Here is a 12,403-nt window from a genome sequence, read left to right on the forward strand (position 1 = left end):
TCAGGTTAAGTAACAAGTACATGATTGAGGATTAGGAGATCATTCAACCCACAAATCGACCTTCGTTTATTAAGGAACAATCAAGAGATTTCTGTGCGTTTATAGTACGGGACAAGAATATTAACTATTTAGTTATATAGCTTGTATTCATGGAGTTCAGATACAGGTTTTAACTGTCTGTACCTTCACGCCACCTAGGTTGCAAATAATGACGCAGGAAGGCTCACATGATGCCATGCATGAGATCTCCCCCGGGGTGTGTGTTGTTATGGCTAGATTAAGCCTTGCACATTGATTTATTTAACAGGTGTGCAGCCTCACCCAGCCGCAGAGTACGAGCAGTCTGACTCTGGCAAGGAGAGGCTTCTTACACAGCTGTCATCCACACACACTAATAATAATAATAATACATTTAATTTAGAGGCGCCTTTCAAGACACCCAAGGACACCTTACAGAGCATATAGTGATCATACTTGCATACATACATACATCATACACTACACATTATCCACACACACACACACACCTCAGGTCATCAACGAGGAGGTACGAGTGAGGAGATTCTTTGGAGCTTTGTTTCTTTCTTTGGTTGTTTAGACCAGCCAGCCACCATGCTCTCAATCTATGTTATCAGATGTTACCTACAGTGTGTTATCTGCAGGTTTCAGCAAGTCAAACTTAAGACTTTTTAAGACCTTTTTAATGAAATTTAAGACCTAAAACACGCGACGGTGGGGCCGTCGGGGGGGATCCTGCTGTATTATAACCCAAGCATAGCATGTGTGTCACTAAATCAAACTCATTCACCTACCCGTGGTCGCAGACTAGCTAGCAAGCACGCAGATAATCGTTTATATATGCAGCTAGCAAGAAAGAAGCCTCTCTACATATCCTTCCTGAAAAGTCCCACGAGAAAAATAATGCCCGACTAATTTAAGACCTTGAGTTACAGTAATTAAGACCAGCATATGACATTTGTAACGAATTTAAGACTTTTCAAGGCCTTAAATTTAGAAACATGAATTTAAGAATTTTTAAGGATGCGCGGACACCCTGGTGTACCAGAGTTAAAAGGACGCAAGGGAGGCTTTTTGAAAGAGCAGATTTTATTGAGCTCAGACAAAACCAAACTAGACCTCTCTTCGAGGAGCCAGCTAACCCTAGACAGACAATAACAAATATGAGCTAAACGTATCATGTGCACATTCCTCCAGACGATGAACCACACAGAGAGGAGCCGCCGATGCTGCCACTATGGGTAAGAAACGGCGTCCGTGTCCAAAAAGGGGAACAGAAAACAAATGGTTGAGTTGAAGGGTTAAAAACTTAAAGGAAGTCCTCGCTGTACACCACCTGGTTCCTCTTGTCCCGGTACGAGCCTTTAGCACTGTTCTGGACCGCTGGGGGGAGGAGAGAGAGGAGTAAGCACACAGCAGATAGAGAGAGACATGGACTATCAATGGAGAGAGAGAGAGATGAGTTAGCAAACAGCAGAGAGAGACATAGACTATCAATGGAGAGAGAGAGAGAGAGAGAAGTTAGCACACAGCAGAGAGGGACATAGACTAACAATGGAGAGAGAGAGAGATGAGTTAGCAGAGAGAGAGACTATCAATGGAGAGAGAGAGAGAGGAGTTAGCAAACAGCAGAGAGAGCGTGACTGACTATCAATAGAGGGAGTGAGATGAGTTAGCAGAGAGAGACAGAGACTGTCCATAGAGGGAGAGAGATGAGTTGGCATAGAGCAGAGAGAGACATAAACTGTCCATAGAGAGGGGGAGAGAGGGGTTATCACAGAGCAGAGAGAGAGACAGACTATCAAGAGAAGGGGAGAGTTGGCAGAAAGAAAAGCTGGCCACTCCCTAAAAGGGAGGGAAAGAAAGACTCACTGAAAGGTAGATATAGAGCCTGTCCTGAGAGTTCAGTTAGCAGAAAAAATTGGGGCAAATGGGAGACTACCACTAAAAGACAGGGAGATATAAAGAGAAATGGACCATCAATAAAAGGGATGGTGAGAGGGAGAGTGCATCACTAAGGCCTAAAAAAAAAAAAAAGTTTATTTCCTGTTGGTTGTCAGTTGAGGTCATGGGTAGGTAGGGAATTTATTTTATTTTTTTATTTTATTTTTTCCAGCGGCAGCGAATGATAGGTAGGTTGTTTTCATTTAAAAACAAGAAAATTCGCTCATCCTTGTACAGAATGAAGAGGTGCTGTACAAAAACGTAATCATAGTTTGCATCAATTTTTTTTTTTTTATAAAGCTCATAAAATAATTTGGGTCGCACATATATTGACAGGGTCGGTCGGAAACTTTTTTAGGCCTAATTGTGTCGAAGAGAGAGAGATAGAGTGGAGAGAGGTTTACCCAGAGAGGCCCAGACCGATTTCCCGGTTGCAGCATCCAACATGGGCTGCTTCTTGGCGATGCTGACCTTGATGTAGACGTCCCCTACGGTGGTGCCGTTCAACTGGCACACAAAAAACACGGGACACCTGGTTAGTGGTCGCCGTGGTAACTGGGTCAAGACCAGACGTCAGTGTTAACCCCAAATATCACGACGTTCTGCTGAGAATTGGTACGAACCTCAGCCACGGCCTGGTCGGCAGACTCCATCTTCTCAAAGGTGATGAAGGCACAGCTGGAGAGAGCGACGCCGGAAAACAACACACATCAGTCATGACATCTGCAGATAACAAGTACTTTGCTGTTAATCCTAGATGGGAAATGTGCTTGTCCCAGTAGGAAGAGAGAGGACCCTAATAACATAATAACAAATGCTCAATAATTAAACTGAACTGAAGGTGTTTACAGGGGGGGTTTTGAACAAAAGAGTCCAAGTCTCACGAATCAGACTTTAGAAGAAGGAGCTCAAATCTGATTGCAGAACAGCTCAAATCTAGGTTTACGGGGCATTTCACCTTTCTCTTGCTTCACATTTGTATATATTTGAATATACAAAGAAGCGATGAAAACAAATACGAAATCTGAGCAGTAGACCTGAATATCATTGTTATTCTTGTTGGATCAATAGTGGATCATTGATCCAGAAAGCCGCATGACGCGGGGCGTTGTGCGTACTTGCGGGGGTTGTCCATGGAGACGTCGATGATGGTGCCGTGCGGGGTGAAGGCGGAGCGCAGGCTGTCCTCCACCATGCCGGAGCCGTACACGTACACCGTGTTCCCCTTCCGAGCCGCGCGCTGCTCTGCGTACGAACCTGGGGCGGGCGGGGGGGGGGGCGGGGGGAGCACCAACAAGGCATTCACTTTTATATTCAGGGCATTTAGCAGACGCTTTTGTCCAAAGCAACTTTTAATAACTACATTAGTCAGAAGGAGAAACAACAATAGCAACAACCGCTGCCGCTGCCGCTAACAATCAATAAACAACAAGAGATGAAGCGGCGACGGAGGGAAACAGACAAGAGACCGACAAATACAAACGTCTGTCTTACGTCTGAAGGGCCCGTCCCGTTCCCGCATGCGGTCTCCTCTGTCGCGACCCCGTTCCCACTCCCGGTCCGGGTCGCGCTCCCCGCCCCCGCCGTGATCCCGGTCTCTCTCCCTCTCGCGGTCTCTCTCTCGGTCTCTCTCCCGGTCTCCCCCTCGCTCTCTCTCCCGGTCTGGGCCGCGGTCCGCCTCTCTCTCCCTCTCCCGGTCCCGGTCCCCCCCGGACCCCCCGCCGCCGCCGCCACCGCCGCCGCCGCCGCCGCCCGCCTCCTCCTCGTCCCGGGGGGTGACGAAGCTGCGTGACATCACAGGAAGGGGTTGGTTTTACGTCAGACCACACACGCGCACACACACACACGCACACACAGTTAAGATCATGACATCATCAGATCATCTCTGGAAGCGGATTGGACGTTACCTTTCATACAAGGGTTTCCTGGGGCCTCCTCTTCTGCTCGACTGGAGAGGGCGGGGACAAGGAGATAACATCAACAACAAAAAATAATGATTGTGTATCTATCTATGTTTTCCTTTTATTTAACATATTAGTCTCTTTTTAAGACTCACTGATGATTACGGCCCTCTACTTCTGATGTGACGCAAAACACGACCCCCCACAGATAAAATTGGGCGCTTTGAATTATTGTTCTGATTTTGGATCAAAGCATCTCCAGGACGCTGACAAAGCGATGGCAAAGTAAACCCAGCTGAACTAGCAACAGGAGGGTTGCGGTTCGTAAAGTAAAGCCTATAAGAATCAAATCAACAGAACAGAATGTGTGTTTACATCGGCGAGCTCCTCGTCTGTGGAGACGCTCCTCTGGAAGGGAAGGAAGGCGGGTATGGGGCCTTTCTCTGGGTCCTGCGGGGGGGGGGACACACGGCACACCTCAGTCAACATTCATTACAGCTCCACACTGTGTCTGTGCTGTTCAAAAGGCAGCGGGTCGGCCGGTTAGTCACCTTGAGTTTGATTTCCAGGGTTCGCGAGCGCTTGAACCCCGAGTTCTTGTTCTCAGACTTGATGGCGCTGATGGCGCCCGACTTGATCAGCATCTTGGCCTGCTCCGTCGCCGTCGCCGTGTCGACCACCGGCTGGTCGGACAGCGCTGTGAGCGGAACACGCCGCAGTGGGGTGAGTATGAGACGGCACACACCCGATATATTGGCTGTACCCCGATACTCGGTGTTAAAGACTACAGTAGGTTCCACAGCGATCCCAATGGAGACAGGAAATAAAACCAAACATAATGGGGTAGAACGAAAAAAACATCACATCTTCTGAAAGCAATCGGCCATTTTTGAGCCAAACGGCTTTGTGATCCGGTTTAAGGTTTTTGAAATGGACATCACCGGTTAGCCTTCCAAAGCACCGTTTCTTATTTCCTCCATGAATCACGGTTGTGCAGACAGTGTAAAAGACGAAAATATCTTGATCGCCATATCGGTGTACACACTGGCACTAACCGCTGTTATTTCAAGTCAAGGCTGCTTTGTATTAACTGGGTCTTGATAAAAAAATGAAAAAAATCACATCTTCTGAAAGCAAATCCCAACCCAGATAGTAAGTATTTGTTTTGGGTGTAGGTTCACAAATGGAGTTAACTAAACCCAAGAGCATTCTGTATATCAAAAACACAGAAACCGGATTCTGCTGGTGCAAACTCAAATGAACGTGTACAGCCTTCTCTTCTCCGTGCAAGCAACACAAAAGCCCACTTACTGCGTTTCAGCCCACCCTGGTTGGTCTGGCTGGTGGAGCTCTGCTTCTTCAAGGCGAGGAGAGCCTTTTTCTGGGGGAAACCACACGCATGTCGTCCTGAGGTGGTTAATACCTTAATACGTTTAAGAACGCGAAAGTGATAAACTTCAAACGGGGACATCATCGTTTACCTTCTTCTTGAGTTTTGCATATTTCTTCTGCAGAGACTCCTCTTCGTCCGTCAGGGAGCTTGGCAGTGTCACCATGATGCCACCTGCAACCGTGTTTAAGATGGATCAACTCAGGTAGAATGGAATCTGGGACTGTCTGAATTAAAAAAATTAAACCAGCCTCTGAAAAGCATCAACATTGACTCCGTGGCTAACCGAGGCTAGCTGTTGATCCACACAAAACTTCCCCAATGACAGAGAAACACGTCTCCTTTTTGCAAGGGAAATAGGAGCGACTGGTAAAGCCAGAAAGCAGCAGAATATATATATAGATATAGAAAATATGCGTTAAATGTGGAAACAACGGGAACATACACTGACTGGAGCACAGCTTTCGGAGCGACGACGCCTTCGGTGTGCGACCACAACAATGACGCGGAGAGATGACGGAGGTAGGGAACGTCTTTTGCTTCCTGGACCTTTCAGCTTGGGATAATTAATAAATAATCCATGAAATATCTTCTAAAAAGTATATTCCTATTTTACAACCGTAGCCGGTGTTTCACCTGTAGAATATATATATTTTTTTTTTTCCCCTAACAAAAACAAAAACTTCCGCTTGTCAAACTTGCCCACTTCCGGCGCAATACGTGTGGCAACTTTTGCTTTCATTGTCGACTAGAGAGATGCAAAGAACAGGTAGGAGCAAACGCCTCTTAAAGATTATCACTTAAAATCGATCAAACTGCACCTACATTATCAATAGCATATCATTCGCATGGCTGGTAAATAAAATATTGTCTCTGTTCATCCTCGGGAATCCACTCACACTTAGTTGTCAACCAGGTCTACCCTATTCACCAGATTTTACATTATTTAAAATTACGCGTTGAAGACAATCTGTGAGATATTAGTCTCCGTAGGCCCTCAGTATGTGATGTTTTTTTTTATTATAACACATGCGTAACGTCAACAGCGATGTAGTATCTTTGTTGCGATAGGACTTGTTTTGTTGTGTCACGTTCTGGCCCCAAAGTGTGCATGACTCATTGTGTGTTTGCCCTTTGTTATTCAAATCACCTCTCAAAACGTGTGCAGTGCTACCCCCCGTCGGGCCCACAGACCTGCCCCTCTCCCTCCTGGAGATGGGCTGCTCCGGGCGGTTCGAGCTCATCACCCACCCGCTCCCAGGAGACCAGCCGCTGCCTCCACAGAGCACGGTCGGTACACACCGGCTCCTTACCTTTGACTCTTTAAATGCAGAATGTGATAAGCTTCGCATGGAAAGCGGTTAAACATTATGTAGCACCCTTCACCACAACACTTGTGCTTTTGTAATAGAGTTAGAAATAACCATTTTTTTCCTACAAAATATATGTTTATCTTGTAGACTTGTATCTTTTAGAGTTTTACATACTTGCATGAATGATCACGTAAAGACGAGTACACCTTTTAAAGGACAATCGATTCAAGACAATAAGTGAATCAGAAGGTAAAGGATGTAAAGCCAGCGCAGAGATTTGTTTTAATAGAAAGCTGTGGAAAGGGATTTTTGTTTGCGTGGCTGGATAATATAGTTACAAATATATACAAGTTGGATACATCCTTGTGTGCACTAATGTAATAGTCTGTCCTGTATGTAACTGTGTACTTACAAGTGGCCTGTAATGTACGTCTTTTTTTTTTTGTAGTTCTCTGTTCTGTATTAACTGTTTCTCTTTGGACTACAGCTCCCATGTGGCCTCCCTCCCACCAGCGTAGACTTGAAGACAGAAGTAAAGAGGCAATTTCTGTCCGACCCCGCCTGGCTGCCCCTCCACGACATAGACGCTGCCTTCCACAGGTTCCTCAAGTACGTCACATGACTACAATACCCGCAATCCCATCCTGAATGCTTCAATGCTGTCAGTGTGGTGAAACTGTCATACACAAGGATGTTACAGGGTCGACAGCAACTCAGGAGGTAGAGCGGGTTGACAGGTTGCTGGTTCGATCCCTGGCTCCTCTTAGCTGAGTGTCGAGGTGTCCCTGAGCAAGGCACCTCACCCTGACTGCTCCTGACGAGCTGTCTGTCGCCTTGGGTGGTTGACTCCGCCTTCGTGTGTGAATGTACGAATGAATGGTTGCAAGTCACTTTGGATAAAAGCGTCAGCAAAATCCCCTAAATGTAAATGTAATGTTATTATTGTTATTACACCCTCTTTAAGATTCCCTGTTGACACATTGAGTGGATTTCCAAAATAAAAGTCCCAACTGTTTTGGCTATGCTGGTTCCCTTGAGGACCTCAGAGGTAGTGATTGTGTGTGTGTGTGTGTGTGTGTGTGTGTGTGTGTGTGTGTGTGTGTGTGTGTGTGTGTGTGTGTGTGTGTGTGTGTGTGTGTGTGTGTGTGTGTGTGTGTGTGTGTGTGTGTGTGTCGCAGGGTGTCCCACAGGGACGTGCAGGTGGATAAGCTGCTGCAGTGCTCCCCCTCACCGCTCCACTCCGGTCTGTCGGTGGTCCGAGACCCCACCACTGGCCTGCTGCTGGACTTCACAGAGGTAGCACACGCCATGCACACACACACACACACACACACACACACACACACACACACACACACACACACGCACATAACTGCTCTGCACTGCACTGTGATGTTATATATATGATACCATTACATAGAATTAAATAAATATAATGTTCAACTATATTCTATCATCTATAATTAAAACATTTGAATAAAACACCTGAGACGGTTGTGTCTCCGATAACATATTAAGCTAAGGCTAACCCTCCAGGGTTAGCGACGCTTCCAGGGGGTGTTGTTACCCTGACGCGGTGCCTTGTTCCCCCCAGGTGCTGCTGGAGGACACGGGCCTGTCTGCCAAGAACTCCCTGTCCTTCCAGCGCCAGCCTGGCCCCCCCGCAGAGAGCCTGCGTGGCAGCAACACCAACTTCCCCTTCCTGCCGGGTCAGTCACGCTGTGGACTGGACTAGAATTGACCGGACTGGACTTTATTGGTTCATTAGATTAGACTTGAATGGACTAGACGGGAATGGAAGACCTGGACTGGAATAAAGTAGATACTGGACTGGACTGAACGGGATTTGAGAATAGCATCTAGATGGGATTAGATTTGATTTGATGAGATTCGATTAGACTGGACTGGATTTACTGGACTGGACTAGAGACTGGAGACCGGACTAGACGCTAGGCTGGATCGGACAAGCCTAGACTAGATTGGATACGAAAATGATGCTCCTCTCCTTCCTCAGGAGGCATGGAGGAGCTCAGCCTGGAGCAGATCCAGAAGAGGACGGCGCTGGAGGAGGACATCGACTTTGAGAGCGGTACACATTTCACTCTCAACATGTCAATCATCTTACACAATATAGCAAAACGTCTGTCTGTCTTTCTGTCTGTCTGTCTGTCTGTCTGTCTGTCTGTCTGCCTTTGTCTGTGTCTGTGTCTGTGTGTGTGTGTGTGTGTGTGTGTGTGTGTGTGTGTGTGTGTGTGTGTGTGTGTGTGTGTGTGTGTGTGTCTAAAAGAACGAGGAAGGTTTGATTACTTTGCCTTATCTTACGTCAATATGCCTCAATAAAAAATATACAAAATGCCTCAAAATAACCAGCTGTCATTTCCTGACTTGTCTCTCTCTCTCTCTCTCTCTCTCTCCAGGTCTCCTGCAGGTCCCCCCTGGACTCAAAGCAGGGATGGACTTCAGCGGCAAAGGCACGACTACAACCGCCATCACAGTTTACAACTAACACAACACCACACAACACCGCAAACCATATCACCAGTGTGCTTCGTTGTGATTGGTCGATCTCTCTCTGTCTCTCTGTTGCCGTGCAGACGCCACCTTGGCCAAGCCAGAGGTGAACCTCATGACGCTGCTGTCCTCCTTTGATGACATCATGACTCTGGAGCCAGAGGTGGTGGAGCAGGAAGTGGGCGGAGGTGGAGCGGAGAAGGCCAAGCTGCCCCGCACCAACAGCCTGGAAGACCTGGGCATCAAGGTAGGCGCGGACAGGAAGTTAGCACGTTAGACAGGAAGTTAGCACGTTAGGCAGGAAGTTAGCACTGGACTGTTTCCAAACCTCTAGTTGGGAACCAGAGAAGGGTTTTGTATTTCATATTCATAGAGTCTACATTAGATGACTACGTATGTTTCTGTCATTTTACCCGTCTAACAGAATACAGACGCACGGAACGCCTTAAAAATTAAATAGTAAACATATATTTACATTTATTTATTTTTACCCACGTTGGCCTTTTTGTTTTTGTATGAAATACTTTGCAATCCGAACGCTAGTTTCCGTAGCACTAGTTAGCCACACTAATATGAATGATCTCTGAACTCCAGGTCACAGATCTCCAGCTTCATCACCTGTAGGCCCCCCGTCAACACCCGTCCTCCTCACCTTTAGCCCCCTCTGTTCTCCGTTGCTCCCCCAGGACACCGGGCCGCCCGCTGCAGCCTCGGTGAAGGGGGTGGAGGCCAAGGCTAAACCACCGGGGGAGCCAGAGAGCACCAAGAAATGGGCCATCCCCGTAGACATCTCCTCCCCCTGCCTGGACTTCTACAAACGTATCCCAAACCCCGCCTTCAAGGTGGGACGCCATCACTCCCCGTGGCCCCAGATGAGCTTTGGTAGACGTCGTACACCGTAACAGAAGCATAGCGGATTGGTTGATTAGTATTGGTGGAAGGATAGCACGAGCAGGCCAGAATGTAACACATACAGTACATACCAGGATCTAGATTACATTTAGAGGTACGGCGTTTAGCAGACGCTATTATCCAACGTGACTTACATTAATTGCAACAAGAAACAACAATATGTCTCTGTCGGTATGGTAAAGATGTTCACAACAGACTAGCACTAGTTTCTGTTCCACTCACTGTTGCTGTCTCCTACGCTGCCGTTTCTCCCTGGTGATAAACCGAGCTTCATCTTAATCTTCTTGACCTGTTTGGCTGTAGACCAGTGCCAGTAGAGGGTTACTCTAAAACCGTCCTGATGTAAAACCGTGTGTGTGTGTGTGTGTGTGTGTGTGTGTGTGTGTGTGTGTGTGTGTGTGTGTGTGTGTGTGTGTGTGTGTGTGTGTGTGTGTGTGTGTGTGTGTGTGTGTGTGTGTGTGTGTGTTTTCTCATGTGAGTCCTGATGTGGTGCTGCCAATATGTGTGTGTGTGTTAATTAGAGTCCTGATGTGTGTGTGTGTGTGTGTTAATGTGAGTCCTGGTGTGTGTGTGTGTGTGTGTTAATGTCCTGATGTGTCTGTCCCCCAGTGGCCCTTCGAGCCGGACGTCTTCCAGAAGCAGGCCATCCTGCGGCTGGAGGCCCACGAGTCGGTTTTCGTAGCGGCACACACCTCCGCCGGCAAGACGGTGGTGGCCGAGTACGCCATCGCCCTCTCCCAGAAACACATGACCAGGTAGGGCTAGACCAGGAACACATGACCAGGAACACATGACCAGTTACTGTTAGACCAGGTAGACATGACCGGGTATGGCTGGACCAGGAACGATCAGATACACCTTGGTAGACGGATACGGAGTCTTTACACTCTATATAATATGTATATCATTAAATACTTTCTATCTATTGTTCAAAGTATTTGTTTAGAAAAGTGTTGATTTTACGATTTGATATATAGATATTAGAGCTGTCAAGCGATTAAAATATTTAATCGTGATTAATCGCATTAATGTCATAGTTAACTCACGATTAATCGCGATTAATCACAAATTATTTTTCTATGCTAAATATCCCTTGATTTTTTTGTCCCATAATTCTTCTCATTTTAATTCTCTTATCAACATGGTGAAGTGCATCGGCTTGCCTTGTGCAATTTATTTTTTATTGATAACAACATTGGCATATACTGATCAAAACAGGACGATTAAAAAAAAGAGCCTATAGTGCAATTAAACGACTGCTTTGAACAAATGTCATTTGAACATTGCAGTCAGGCTACTGCTTCTTTGTTTTGAGCCAAAGAAAAAAAAAAAAAAAAAAATTTTATTTTTTTTTAATAAAATAATTGCGATAATCGCGCGATAAATTTTTTAACGCCGTTAAAGTTGGTTTGCGTTAACGCCATTAATAACGCGTTTAACTGACAGCTCTAATAGATATATATTTTTACATCTCCTCTGCCGCTCATCTCTCAGAGCGCCGGTGCGGTCTAACCAAGCTCTTGTCCTGATTCCCGGCTTCCCATAGGACGATCTACACCTCCCCCATCAAGGCCCTGTCCAACCAGAAGTTCCGAGACTTCAAGAACACGTTCGCAGACGTGGGGCTGTTGACGGGCGACGTCCAGATCAGCCCCGAGTCCTCCTGTCTCATCATGACCACCGAGATCCTCAGGTACCCATGACAACCACACCAGGTCTCAGATCCGAAGCAATTCAATTCAATTTGATTAGTATTGCCCTTTATCACGGGTACAGTCTACAAAGGGCTTAGCAGGCCGTATACAGTATCTATGACTATCCCCCCTGTCCCTAGCCCCTCAGCGGGCAAGAGAAAACTCCCTCCTTCCAGGGATGATCAGGAGTGCAGTCGGTGCCATTATTGACATAGCTTCATACAGGCAAAAACAAGAGGGTGTTGGATGTCACGGGGGTGTGTTTGACCCCTGTCCCCCCGACCCCTTCTCCAGGTCCATGCTGTACAACGGCTCAGAGGTCATCCGGGACCTGGAGTGGGTGATCTTCGACGAGGTCCACTACATCAACGACACCGAGGTCAGAGCCCAGCCCACCTTCACATTCAGACAGTGATGAGACTGAATCACACCAGTCCTCCTCAAGCTAGGCTCACCCAGGGCTGGACTAGAATCTAATTTTGATCGCGATTTTGCGTTTTTTTAATTTTTATAAAGGTTTTATAGAAAAGGGCAGGACAGCTGGATACTTATTTGTCTATCATTTTAGATTGGAACATTTTATTTTTGACCATTTTGTGTACTTTTGTGTAAGGCGAAGTTCTCAGTTACAAAAAAGAAATCAGAGAGACATGCTCAATAAATACAACATGTTTTCAAACTCAAAAATAATCGTTTGAATAATCGTGATTTCAATATTGA

At 46.5% G+C, this 12,403-nt stretch overlaps 2 protein-coding genes across 3 annotated transcripts in view; one reads left to right on the top strand and one right to left on the bottom strand.

The window, feature by feature from the left end:
* Positions 1-26: 26 nt before the first annotated feature.
* Positions 27-5,803, bottom strand: nelfe (negative elongation factor complex member E). The gene is made up of 11 exons (XM_056582742.1): positions 5,699-5,803; positions 5,345-5,427; positions 5,175-5,244; positions 4,415-4,560; positions 4,239-4,313; positions 3,870-3,910; positions 3,457-3,746; positions 3,081-3,219; positions 2,586-2,640; positions 2,367-2,469; positions 27-1,401 (listed from the first exon to the last, which is right to left on the bottom strand). Exons 2-11 carry the CDS (start codon positions 5,417-5,419, stop codon positions 1,328-1,330), a joined length of 1,068 nt encoding a protein of 355 aa, XP_056438717.1. The 5' UTR covers positions 5,420-5,427; positions 5,699-5,803; the 3' UTR covers positions 27-1,327.
* A 42-nt stretch (positions 5,804-5,845) lies between these two features.
* skic2 (SKI2 subunit of superkiller complex) overlaps positions 5,846-12,403 on the top strand; it is a 19,668-nt gene continuing 13,110 nt past the window's right edge. Inside the window, exons 1-12 of one of the 2 annotated variants that reach the window (XM_056582740.1) lie at positions 5,846-6,022; positions 6,422-6,543; positions 7,054-7,175; positions 7,745-7,862; positions 8,161-8,275; positions 8,581-8,655; positions 8,984-9,037; positions 9,161-9,324; positions 9,764-9,919; positions 10,599-10,744; positions 11,536-11,682; positions 11,978-12,062. In XM_056582740.1, coding sequence (XP_056438715.1) covers positions 6,010-6,022; positions 6,422-6,543; positions 7,054-7,175; positions 7,745-7,862; positions 8,161-8,275; positions 8,581-8,655; positions 8,984-9,037; positions 9,161-9,324; positions 9,764-9,919; positions 10,599-10,744; positions 11,536-11,682; positions 11,978-12,062 — 1,317 coding nt within the window. In that variant the 5' untranslated portion in view covers positions 5,846-6,009. Of the gene's footprint in view, positions 6,023-6,086; positions 6,109-6,421; positions 6,544-7,053; positions 7,176-7,744; positions 7,863-8,160; positions 8,276-8,580; positions 8,656-8,983; positions 9,038-9,160; positions 9,325-9,763; positions 9,920-10,598; positions 10,745-11,535; positions 11,683-11,977; positions 12,063-12,403 lie in introns of those variants that run through there. The other variant, XM_056582741.1, reaches the window with a different exon arrangement.

This window comes from Gadus chalcogrammus, chromosome 22, assembly GCF_026213295.1.
Source record: "Gadus chalcogrammus isolate NIFS_2021 chromosome 22, NIFS_Gcha_1.0, whole genome shotgun sequence".
Lineage (NCBI taxonomy): Eukaryota > Metazoa > Chordata > Actinopteri > Gadiformes > Gadidae > Gadus > Gadus chalcogrammus.

Excerpts from the sequence above, each read along its gene's own strand:
- nelfe (XM_056582742.1), bottom strand. The coding sequence starts at position 5,419 with ATGGTGACACTGCCAAGCTCCCTGACGGACGAAGAGGAGTCTCTGCAG. Across the intron at positions 5,245-5,344 it reads ATGCAAAACTCAAGAAGAAG|AAAAAGGCTCTCCTCGCCTT; the intron begins GTAAACGATGAT and ends GGTTTCCCCCAG. Across the intron at positions 3,911-4,238 it reads CAGACGAGGAGCTCGCCGAT|TCGAGCAGAAGAGGAGGCCC; the intron begins GTAAACACACAT and ends CGCCCTCTCCAG.